General features: G+C 43.5%; 1 protein-coding gene across 1 annotated transcript; it reads right to left on the bottom strand.

Moving 5' to 3' along the window:
- Positions 1–2,707: 2,707 nt before the first annotated feature.
- LOC136549709 (uncharacterized) lies at positions 2,708–11,116 on the bottom strand. The gene is made up of 6 exons (XM_066541085.1): positions 10,713–11,116; positions 9,636–9,722; positions 6,583–6,759; positions 6,349–6,435; positions 6,206–6,277; positions 2,708–4,732 (listed from the first exon to the last, which is right to left on the bottom strand). The coding sequence occupies exons 1-6, from the start codon at positions 10,896–10,898 to the stop codon at positions 2,864–2,866; spliced, it is 2,478 nt and encodes an 825-aa protein (XP_066397182.1). The 5' UTR covers positions 10,899–11,116; the 3' UTR covers positions 2,708–2,863.
- Positions 11,117–13,028: the final 1,912 nt, after the last annotated feature.

A 13,028-nucleotide genomic window follows, 5' to 3' on the forward strand; every position in this document is an offset into this window, starting at 1 on the left:
CCCACCTACAAACTGGCCTAGCCTATGGGTTCCACATGTCAGTCTCTCCTTCATACGTCGGTTCCCCACCGCCTTTGAGAGTCTATCTCCGCCATTGCTCAATGTCGGTTCAAATAGAGGGACGAGATGGAGCCATGCCATATGAGATGTAGTGTAAAGTTTAGTACCACATCGGCTACTAAGAGGGAAAGGGTGCCAGGCGGCCCATCATATAAGGCCCCTCATACCCCCTCCTAGGGCATCTCTCCAATCTCTAGAGAAATCCATCAGAGATCAAGATACACCAAGAAGAATAGATCTAGAGCTCTCCAATATAGTATATTAGTAGCTCAGGAGTGAGGGTCAAGTTGGGCTCATGCTCAGGATCTAGGTCTAGTCTTGGAGGCATGGTAAAGCCATTGTATCTTCACTTATTTATCTTATGAGACATTGTTATCATTATATCATTCTTATCTACATGGCTATACTTACTTTGAATACATATCTTGTTTAGTTAAGGTTATCTTTACTTTTGTGTGCAGGTTCATAGAGCACTTAGCCCGCTAGTTTATCGATTGGCTAAGTAGCCGAGTTTCATATAAGCATGGTGCTTATATGATGCTCTGCCTGTGAGTGCACCCTGTTCCCTAGTCGCGTGGTAGCAGCAGGAGATGACAGCCCCATCTATCCTTCTTTAGTCCACCCTATATTGAGCAGGTTCTTAAATTGTAGGACCATAGTCGCATCAGTAGAGTTATCTTTTGTAGTGCTCTATCGTCCAGCGACGTCTCGAAGTGCACACTATAATCGGGTATGTATATACTTTGATCCTATAATAAAAATATTATAGGAATCTACCTCACTCGTTGTTCTCCTGAGTTAACTAGTTTACATTATCTTAGGCCCGGTTCGCTTCTCTTATAATCCGTACTTTTCAGCTTATTTTTTCAGCCGAAACAGTATTTTTCTCTCACACCAAATCAGTTGGAATAGTGTTTCGGCTTGTTTTTTCAGCGAAGCGAACGACCTTAGTGATCTATCCTCTGAGTGTCATTATGCTTTATTCTTATCATTATATTCACTCCTGCTCCGACCGTGCTAGTATGTTGACCGAAAGATATTCCTTTATGATTCAATAAGTCTTTACTCCATTATTTTCCTGTGGTAAAATATAAATAACGATACCTAAAATACTCCCCATAAAGTGCTACAATGGTATTATGTGCGCTTGCAGAAAATTTATATTTTAGTTTGCACTCATAAATATCAATAGTTCGTCAGCTCAGTCTGACCCGAACTCTTTCCAAACCGATGTTTGGGCGTATTTTTGCATAGAAAACTTGGAGATTACGACTTGAACTTGTTTACTGTTGAGATAAGACCACCTCTTCTATATATTAGAGGATCATGGTCAATTGAAGGATCCAACGCTCCATCATCTTTCTACACCTATTACCCTATTTTTCCCCTTTTCAATCCTTTGTTGTTCGTTGCATCTCTCCGTGATATTCATCGGCGTTCTAGATAGCCTTGCTGATCCTAGAACAAACCTAGGCTTACTCCTCCCCGACAGGTCCTCCCTGGAGGCATTCCCAGGCTTTTACAGCAAAGGACGAGCTCTAGATCGGTCTAACCGTTCTCTAGATCCGTTTAGTCGTTCTTGAAGTTGCTTGTTGCGTGTGATAGGTTGACTGCAACCTAAGACATGCTAGTCCTTGCTGTTGTGTGATTTGGATCTCAATCCAACGTCAACACATGGTGTATCAAATTACCTAGCTTCATGTGATTAAGGACAAAATGATTGCTCGCTTAACTATGGTTAGTCATTTGTTTGTTAAAAAAAAACAGGTCGTTAGTCTTTCATTGCGCGGCGGAGCCGGAGAAATCACAATTCCTAGCTCCTCCTTCCCAGTGCAAAAGGGCTACGGCTCCTCCGTCAGCTCCTGCGGTGAATCTGTTTCTATCCGTGGCGTTTGCTATGCTCCTCCTTCCTAATGCAAAAGGGCTCCAGCTCCTCCATCAGCTCCTGCAGTGAATCTGTTTCTATCCTTGATGTTTGGTATGCCTCCTTCAGGAGTCGGAGCTGGAGCAGGAGCACCTCTGGGAGCCATACCTTTTGCATTTTGCTGATTTTCTAGGAAAACCGGCTCAGATCCCATAGCGGTCCGTCTGTTTTTCTTTTCCGAGCCAAGAGAAGACGTCGCGGGCGAAATGGTAAGCCAAAACGATCCTGGACTCAGGATAGTGGCACGAACGGCGGACGCCGTAACAGTGACCATTTCGATTCTTTTTCGTTACCAAACAAAAAACAATCATATTTGCTATTAGTCAAATAACTTATGTTGCAAATGCGACGCCCGTGGTAAAAGGCAATATCCGCCCCTTTTAGTCGATATAATAACACTGTAAAATTCCATGAAAAAGGTAACAACCCTGCCGTGAAAAAGAAACGGACAACTTTCCATAGAGGAACGTATACATACACAGTACAGCAGTGGTACTTATTTGCTTCAGAGTTCAGACGAGAACAGCTGCAGCCTCCGGGCAACGGGGCAAGCGACCATTCATCTTAACACGATGCAAGCACCACATAATGTACGAAGATCATACCCCCATAGGAAACTATTTTGATCACTTGGCCTCTCTTCAGTGTTCAGTCCAAAGAGAGGCAAATTAAAACGATACAGTTCCAAGTTCCAACCCTGAGTCGGGGGGGGGGGGGGGGGGGGGGGGGGTGCCTTAAAGGAGAGCTACAGTTCATTTCTTATGTATGGTACACAGGAGCATTACCATCTTTGATCATCCACATTGGGGTCAGGGTCCAAAAAGATTATAATAGTAATTGTAAACTACAGAAATCATGAAAAGGGAGGCTTTTCTAAGCTCAGCTGCTGGCAGCTATGCTACCGGGTCTAAATCTCACATTCCTACACTGTCTCAACTTCCCAACAGCCTCCTGGGACTTCCCTTGCAAAAGGTCTATGTAAACTGATGCTAGCACTGCCCGGGGGTTGTTGGGCAACATCGCCAGGCCACGGCTCACCATGTAGTTGGCCTGCTCAACTTCTCCCTGCATTGCAGCAGTCATGCCAAGGTCAATATACAGAACACCTCGGGCCTCCTCGGGCCTGAGGCTCTCTGAGTGCTCAGATTCTTCTGTGGCTAGTTTTGTCACTGAAGGAGCAACCGAGTCTTCACCATCACTGTCTCTCTCAACTAAGGGCTTTTCAGAGTTCTCCACATTATACGGCAACTCGATATCTTTGCCATCTCTTATATAAACTGATAGCTTCTCAGCAGCATCCTTTGGTCTGTTCAAAGTACACAGAGCTTCAGCTGCATATACATGGCTGAGGAATACATACATCCTGGAACAGTCTGTCAGCTGCAGTACTGACTTTGCATAAGACAAAGCTTTCAAGGGATTCTCAAGACACAATTCAACAAACGCCAAGTTCCCCAGGATGGCCTGTCTGATTTTGAGGTTCTCTTTTCTACATATCTCATCATACAAAGCAAGAGAACTCTGCAAGGTAGCATTCAAGCTCGTTCCCTTTTGTTCTCCATTTACATTAGCTAGAGTTGGGCCAGAAGGTGATTTAGAATCTGTACTTGCAGTGCTCTTCTGACCTGAGCTTTTATATCTTTGTACTGCTCCTTGGTTGCAATCCTCTGTGTTAGATGCGATTACCGAATTTTCCTGCTCAGTAGCATCCAATAATAGCAGCGCATTGAGTAGACACTGTCTAGCAAATCCAAGTGAAACCAAATTTTTATGTTCGCCTGAAGTCACACCTGCAGAATCAAAATTATTTCTCAAGTCCACAGGGTTGACAATCAACTGCCGCCATTGTCCTGACCCCACAACATTGACTTCAATCTCATCGTTGCATGAAGAAGCACCATTTGCACACAGGAGACCCTTTTCTAGAGCTAGCAGACTACACTCGGAAAAACGGAGCCAGAAAAGGGGTCGCTTGTAGAAGAGCGGCATGGCCTCACGAAAACAAGAAGCTGCTAACAAAGGCTTCCCACACATCAAATGTTGGATACCACAGTTGTATGAAATAAGGCAAGACTTGTCTTGTGATAATGCAGACAGCTTCATTGGTTTCTCTGATCGAAGTGATAAGCTGTATTTTAGTGCTTTGCTAAAGCACCATATAGAGGTGTGATACGATCTCTGTTGGTGGAGTATACATCCCAGGTTGTTGTAGAAAATGGCTAGCATTGCTGGTTCAGTCCGATTATTCGGTGTGCTCAATAGCTTCACAGCCTTCCTATAATTCCCCCGGGCATACTCCAGCTGAGATTTCAAGAGAAGCTCTGTAGATGAATCCCTACCACGTGCCATGTTCATTAGTACTTTGAGTTCTCGCTTCGCAACCTTAAGGTTCCTAGTGAGCAGTAGAAGCCGGACCTTGTAAATCTGAAGTCTAACTTTCAAATCAGCAGCAGTAGCAGCGAGATCAGCAGATGCCCTTGAGAAATCATTCAAGATACGCCTGCCCAAATTCTGATGTCCATCAAAAGTAGAGTACAGAGATTCAAATTCTATTTGATCATCTGGGAAAATTCCCGCTGAAAGGTTCTCGTATCCACCAGCATAAGCATTTGAATCAGAATCTGGAGGCGTGTTAATTCTGGCAGGAGGCTTCGGTTGAGCTAATTGCTGCTGAGGTATGCTTACATTTTCATTCGGGTTCATTGTGTTAGCTACTCCAAATGACCTTTCCAAGTATTGTATTATGTCCTGTAAACCAATAAATAATCATAAAGTTCAATAAGATTAACAAAGCTTCCTCTACGTGAAGTCAATACTCTAGGTCCAAAAAAGAAACAAGATCAAATGAACACTATGACAGACCCTACTAAATATGACTGTACTAACACAAAGAGTTCAAGGTTCCAACACAGAACAATATGTAGGAACCGCAAGATCAACACACCCCAGATCTCTCGTTAAGAATCATCACATGGCAAGGAATTGCAGTGATAGCATAAAAATGTCATAAAAGGATATGAAACCAGGAAACATATGGAAACAAAGTGCATAAGATCCGAAATACTCCCTCCAGTCAGATAAATGATGTTTTAGGTTGCGTGCAGTTCACCATTTCAATCTTTGACTAGAAATACTTTCCAAGTTGAATTTGGATGCTTGAAAATTGTCTCAAAGACCATGTCAATGTCCAAAACATCATTCATTTGTGACAGGAGGGAGTGTAAAATAAAATAGCAAACACAACCGAAGGAAAAAGTCAATGAAGTAAATCCAATCTAAAAAGGAAAAAAGAGCAAACAAGGGCCAAGATCCCAGTTAAATCTGACTGTTAACCTCAAGAGTTCAAAGTTCGGCGAACGGACCTCTACCTGAGTTGGTTAGGTGGCTCTAGTAGGCACTCCTTGGGTTCGACTCCCCATGGGAGCGAATTTCAGGCTGGAATAAAAAAAATCCCGTCTGTCCCACGACAAAGCATAGGCATAAGGTCTGGCCTAGGTCGCAGTCGTTCTCATATGAGCTACGGTGCCGCTGTGTATGGGTGGGCAGGGGTTCAGGGGTTTTCTTGACCTGCGTCAGATCTTAGCAAAATGCCCAGGGGCTGTCTTACCCCCCGCGGGTCGAGTTTTTTTAGAGTGCAAAGTTCTAACACAGGCCAAACTGTAGGATCCTAATAATCACCCTAACAAACTAAATCTAACAGACAATATAAAGATATTAGCACAATCAATACACGTACATAGTCGATCACTCTCATATTAAAAATCACTATAGCAAGAGACTGACAGCAACACCACAAAAATGAAGTAGCAGAATATGGCACCAGGAAGCATATGTCAGCAAAATGATCCAACATGCCAAATACAAATAATCCCTCCGTTCCTTATAAGACGTTTTGGCTTTTCTAGATACATTGCTTTTACTATGCATCTAGACATAGTGTATATATAAGTGCATAGCAAAAACTATGAATCTAAAAAAGCCAAAATGTCTTATCATTTGGAATAGAGGGAGTAGAATATAAACAATCAACAATAAGACCAACATAAATGTTAAAATGCCATTTTTATGCCAAACGGTGAATGCCACTCATGTCGCATTTTCAGGAGCCACCATTGACAATAATAATCAGAGACGCATAGAAACAATATAAGTACAAAAATGTTTACTATATCCGAGGGAGCAAATTTTAGATGACAACTGCAGACAAGGAGAGGAACTTACCACAGCCTTTGTTGCATCTTGCAAAGCTAATGTAATATCCAATAATAGAAAGCATACATGAAGAGCAGTTGTCTGTAAGAGTAAAAAAAACAGTGTTGACACAGTGTTCTCTTATGACAAAGCTACGGAATCGCTAATAATACCTCATCCATTGGTTCAATGTTTCGGTACAATGGATCCAAAACAGATAGTGCAGATTCATAGTCATGAAGATGATATAGGATGACAGCCTGCAAAATCATAGAGGCCATGAGCAAATCAGCGAAATACAACATATTTAGTGCTTACATGGATAAAAGCGCAATCTATTTGATATAGATACTATAGAACAGAAAAACTTAATAATCAAGTAGTTACCGCTACATAGCAAGACATACCGTGTTGAATGTAATTATGGTCGTATCAAACTCATCCCCATAAGTTGATGCGTTATGTGTAGCAGAAAAAGGTAGTACAATACCACTCCCTCTTGATCCTGAAGGAGCATTGTTTCCTACCCCATTGGCAGAATCAGCTTGTTCTCTAGATGCACATGCAAGCTCTTCACTTCTTCTCTGAATAAAAATGTGAAGGAAGAACATTAGAATAAAACTACCAAGAAAATTAGTGTACACTGAACACGGTAATATAATACAATTGCTAAATTTGTCACCTTTGACCAAAGCACACTAAACAAAACAAAATATTTCAAATAAGTAGGGCCATAATAACCTCTACTATGTTGGCCAGCTTTGTCACTCAGGTGTGTATCACCACACCCCTCAGACACACATGCTGGAGGTTGAAGAGGATATCAGAGCACGCACACACCATGAACACACGAGAATGGTGCTGCTGAACTGAACTGGCTGCAGCTAGCCACCACCTTCATATAGTAGCAAAGTCAAACAAAGGGCCATACTGCCCACTACTTGCTACCATGGCCATGATACTGCATGTCATGTCACTAGAGCCATAATCCCCAACTGCTGCTGTCCCACAGACAGGGGGATGGAGCTGTCACTATTCCTATGGTCCTATGACAAAAGAAAGATGAGAGCGCAGCAGATTACCCAACATACGAAGACCACATAAAGAAAGTATGGCAAATAATCATGGGTACAGGTGGCAGGAGTCTTGGTAGATGTGGCAGGATCATTTGATGGAAAAGTTCACTGAGACAATGGGCATTGAAAAATAATTGCAAATGATAAATGATAAAATGGTTAAAAGCGAGAGTATTGCACATAGTACAGTACAAAATTTAGATAAAAAATAGATGGCACAATGACATGACCCGTTATTAATATTGATATGTTTTGATATACATTATACAATGTTTCAAACTCTATACCAGTGTTATCAGATCGGACGGCTAATCATGATCGCGTTTAGTCATCCTTATCGTAAACTGTGACTCAATAAGGCTCTCGATTCAATCAGACTGACTAAAAACTAGTCGTCCGACTAATCGACGACTATTCATGATTAGTCATCCGATAAGTAGTCTGGACGACTAGTTGGGCCTGCCCAAGGAAATGTTTTGTAAGGAATTGGCCCACCTTAGCTGGCCTTTAGGTTTTGGTACATATAGGGGGGAGAAGCAGCCGCCAGTGCTTTATGAGAGCACGCTCGTTCCCTTCTCCCGCCTCCGCTTGCTGCTCCCACAGCCACTCGCACGCTCATCCAGCCTCCACCCTACGCACGCTCTGAGAGCCACCACCCTCCGCACGCACCCACCTCTCCTCCACTGGCAGGTCCTTCTCTCCCTTGCCAGTGCTTCCCGCCTCTTCCAACTAGCGCCTCCCGCCTTCGCCCGTCCCCACCAGCACCTGTAGCCTGGACCTGGATTCAAGCAGCAGTGCAACAGCAAGCCAGCGACTGTCCCCTTGAAGCTGCAGCATTTCATGGTGAACAAGGAGGGGATAGGGGTGGTGTAAAGCAGTTCATGGTGAAGCTGAAGGTGCTGCTGCTGCTGCTGAACCAAGTTCTGGGGCAAAGGCATAGGCTGCTGCTGTGCTTGGCTGCTTGCCTCTTCCATTTACCAATTTATGGCCATGTTTACATATTTTTACATCATATATATGGTGTACATACATGGTCAATCAGATCATCTGGGCACATGGACGACTAAATGTTCGACTAGCCGACTAGACCGACTAGGACCGACTAATCGACCCTGTCGCGATTAGTCGTCTGATCAGTGGTCATACAACTAGCCTTGATCGTACGATCTGATAACATTGCTCTATACTGCAACCAGTTTAGGACATGATGAAATAAGTTCACCTACTAGGCTACTACGAATTTGAAACTTCAAAAAAAACTGAAGACAACTAAAAAATCATTTAAATATTTGGGAGCTACTAGGTCAGTCAGTTTGGTGTTTGAAAGAAGTCCCATATTAACTGCTATTTGTACATATATTACTGCAACACACCGTAATTTGACCGCAGCCAGCTGCTGTCAAGGTCTTAGCAGCTACAATGGAGCATTAGGTTACGCTAGACACCATAAAGAAACTAAGCCAACTGTAGCTTGAAACTCAGAATCGCGACAATACGACATGCTAAAAAAATCAAGTGTCCATTTGTCAAATAGAAGCACCTTCAGTGTTGCTAAAGCAAAACATTAAAGCATAAAGGACAAACTGCTAAGAATAAGAATACGCCTGTTTGGTGCAGCAAAAGCAGAATATCCTTGAATATAACTCACTTATTACACCAAAACAGCAGTGAAGATGTCCATAGGATTACATTGCTTCACATGCAGTTCTAACAATATGCACAATGAAGCCAAAATATGATCTTAATGCTTTTATTGACCGAAGTCAGCAGGGGAAACCCCAACCTATTTTTTATATTTTTTTTTATTCCAGACCATTTAAATTTGCTCCCACAGGGAGTCAAACCCAGGCCTGCTGGATGCTACTCAGGTGCTCTAACCACTAGACTAGAGGCCCTTTCGCATATGATCTTAATGCTTAGGCATATAACTTTTGAACAAATTGCTTATATGTCTTAATATCTAAATATTTTCACAATTTGAACTTTTAAGCGCCTTTACATAATGTCCTCAGTTTCACACAAATCGGCAGGAAAGGTGATAAGATAAATAACTATCACAATTGTCAACGTGTGGGTGTATCCTTTGGTCCTATGAGCACACCTGTTCTGTCTACACATGCACATCACGAACCTTTGAGTATCGCAAAAAAAATTCTATTTTGTGCAATCCTATCTATACATTTTTTTCCGACTAATCCTATCTATACATGATACAAGAATAAACAACAGAATCCACTATCTATACATGAAAGAATTTTGTAACTAGCCAAACACAAATAGAGAATCCAGGCATTTACTTATAAAAGCAAGCCATTTCTGTTACTTTACTGCAAATCAACATGACAATAAAATGATAGCACAATGAGCATTGCAGATTCACTAACCTTAACATCACCAAGAATTTTAAGCAGCCTGTTTGAATCAGGACAACTATCCAAGAAGGATTCGGTGATGGCCATGTTATGGTGGACCTGAATTTCAAAATTGTGACATCAGATGCAAGGAAAACAATTCTGATAGAAGAACCATTTCTTCCCAAAGCAAAAGAAGAAACCATATTGATTTAATCTAACAATTGTCCTATACAAAGACAATGGAAAACCATACCATCCACCATTCTAAAGCAACTGTTTACCTTGCTGTTTTCAGATAAGTTATGTTTTGAATTTATAGCACAAGGCACCCAGATTAAACAGTTCAACGAACAAGTGACCTCACCAGTGTCATGACATACATGGAGGAAAATATGGGCCCAATGGCACAAAAACTGGCATTGGCATGCACCGAGGCACAATTTGATGAGAAAACAGAACTGTACAGACTAACATGGGTGTTGAGTCAAACCGGTGGTAAAAGTGGGTGGTGGCATTCTACAGAACAGCTCTAGAAACAGCTGCACGAGAACCAGACACATGGTGAAGGTAAATCCATACAACCACATACATAAGCAAACTTTAACCCCCTCACCTAACAAACACCAGCAAGTACCACCAAGCTCACAACCTCTCAGTTGGAACTCAAACAGCACACGAGACCCATTTTCCAGCCATTTCCCACACAATTCAACGAGGACCGATCATCTCATTTCCCACACAATCCCATGAGGACCAACCATCAGTCAGAGAGCAATTGAAACGTGCACAACCATCAGTCAGAGAGCAATTGAAACGTGCACATAGATTTGCTATACCCTTTCCCACACAGAACAACCATCAGTCAGACAGCAATTGAAACATGCCTAACACATAGATTTTCTATTCCCGAAGAAATAGCAATTGAAACGTGCCCAACACATAGATTTGCTATTCCCGAAGAAACAACATAGATTTGCTATATTCCGAGCTAGATTCCCAAACCGCACCGCACGAGCTCGTAACTCTTACTTACGAGAAGAGCTAGATACAAAGAGGAGCTAGATACAAGAGTAGTTACAATAACACAAAGAGTAGTTACAATAGCACCTTGGGATCGCCCTCTTTCTTGTCCAGCAACTTCGTGAGCAACACGGCACAGTCCGCGTAGCGGCGGCCCTGGAACGCTAAAGCGGCTTCCTTCGCCATGGCCGCCGTCGCAGAGAGCATCGCGTCCTCCTCCGCCGCGGGCGGGAGCAGCGGCGGCGGCGCCTCGTTCGCCGCCGGGGGTTCCATCCGCTGGATCTCGCCTGGATGGAGCGGTTGAAGCGCACGTGCAGGGCGCAACGGGAGCGTCGGGATACCGCGTTTCCGCGGGGAATAGGACTGGCAGAGACAGGTCGGCCGGCGGGATAGGAAGCAGACTAGGGTTTGGAGGAAGCGACGACGAGGGACCGGAGGGAGATGGGGAAAGCGATGGATGGAGCGAGGGGTTGCTGCTTTCCTCTCCTGATTTCACGTTGTTTTACGAATTTGCCATTGCTTCCTCTCTTTAGGGTTTTCAATTTGTCATTTTCTCTTATCTTCTCAACTAATATAAACTTTAAGACTCTCTGTATCCTTTCCCATTGTTAGAAATAAAAATTTTAATAAAAAATATCCTCCAACAGCTTATCTAATTGGTTATCCAAATATAGTCATCTTCTATCTCGGATTTCTCGTTAGCCAAATAAAGAAAACGAAAATGGCTTGAGAGTGAAAAGATATAAAAATGATTTTTATGTAAATGACTCTCAAAATAATGAATTTAGAGAGTGGGCTTCACAAAGACTCTGGTAAATCCTCTAAGAACAAGCCCTCAAACATGCCCCTCTGTTTTGATTTGAGAGCTAGTCTCCTCTTTTACATCTACTCCAGCAGCAGAAGCCCTCAAATTTATTATAGTAGAGAATGACACACGAAACCCATTTGTCATTCTGTTTCTTCATCTTCTTTCTCGTTGACTAACTTGACCATGTCTCGACAGTCGTAACCGCGAGGTCACACTAGCGAGGATCGCCCTGTCACAATAAGAGAGCTCACCGGGGAAGTGAGAGATGTGTTCACAAGGTTCAACCTCCGACAGCTCAACAGGAAGGGTGGACGTGGGCATAGTGGCTCACCGGGAAAGGGCGCCACGTTCGTCCATGCAGGCTCGATGGGGAAGGGCGGCACACCCACACGCTCAAGCGGACGGGGAAGGTGAAAGGACTCGAGGATGTCGACTAGAGAGGGTGAATAGACATTTTTGAAATTTTACAAATTAAAATGTGGAAGACGGTTAGGAGTGGATTTCCAATTGCTTGGACATCCCAAATCAGAGTAAAACAACCTCTTAAATATAATTTAGTAAGAATACAAACGTTATCAAACAAGCCTAGAAGCTAAACATCTGCAACACAATTAATTAGAATAACAACTAACAAATTTCAGCACAGGGTGCAAACTGGACAGGTCCGGTGTGCCTACCGGGCCGGTACGGTATTCATGGGCATAGCAAGTCCTCAGCTAATACTTGTCTCTTTCAATTCAACTTTCACTCCATAGTTGTAGAAGGTCGTGAAGGCAGGAAAGAGCCATCATATCTATGATGGGGTTGCCTGACCTCCAGAGCACGACTGCACCACCATCATATCCTCTGTGATGAAGATAGCGCGGTGAATCCGTCCACATCCAGCGACCACTTCGTGCATCCGAGCCGGTAGGGTTAGGGGAACTGGCGAAGTCACATGGTTGCAGGTTCGGCGGCTGCACAATCTCATCCTCTCCTGCTCGCAAGCCTCCTTCTAGCACCAGTTGCTGGATGAAGCATCGCCGACCTCCGCCCAACGCAACCGACCCCTAGTAGGTCAGCATCCTCAAAACATCTTCTATCTATCAAAAAAAACACTCCCTCTCTTAGACTCAGCTTTTCAAAAATCTAAGAGTGGTTCAAAGGCGTGGTCAAAGTTCAAATGAAAAGAGAGCCCCTATTTATAGGGCCAAAGGCGGACTGTTCAGCTCGTGACTCCCAAGCCATGTGGCAAACAATAGGAGGCCTTACCTAATATTGGAAGCCTGCGTGAGGATGGGCAAATCGAGATCCTCCAAAAGACAGAGCCGGTACAGCGTCGACGAGACCACACGACTCTATTTGGATCTCGTACCCTCGCACGCGGTGTCCTGACACATCAGGGGTCGACAGGGCAGGCATTCACATCACTATCAAGGCAGCTTGATGGGATCGGATGCAATGTGCACCTACCGCATTGAACGTTTTACCGATAAGGGTCGGATCTCCGAGCTCGGACCAGCCACAACCTCGCCCTTGCATATGACACTCTCAAGAATCAGCGTCTCCACAAATCATTCTAAGATTGCAAAAATACTAGGGGGGCTATTATCTGG

Source organism: Miscanthus floridulus, chromosome 4 (genome assembly GCF_019320115.1).
Source record: "Miscanthus floridulus cultivar M001 chromosome 4, ASM1932011v1, whole genome shotgun sequence".
Classification (NCBI taxonomy): domain Eukaryota; kingdom Viridiplantae; phylum Streptophyta; class Magnoliopsida; order Poales; family Poaceae; genus Miscanthus; species Miscanthus floridulus.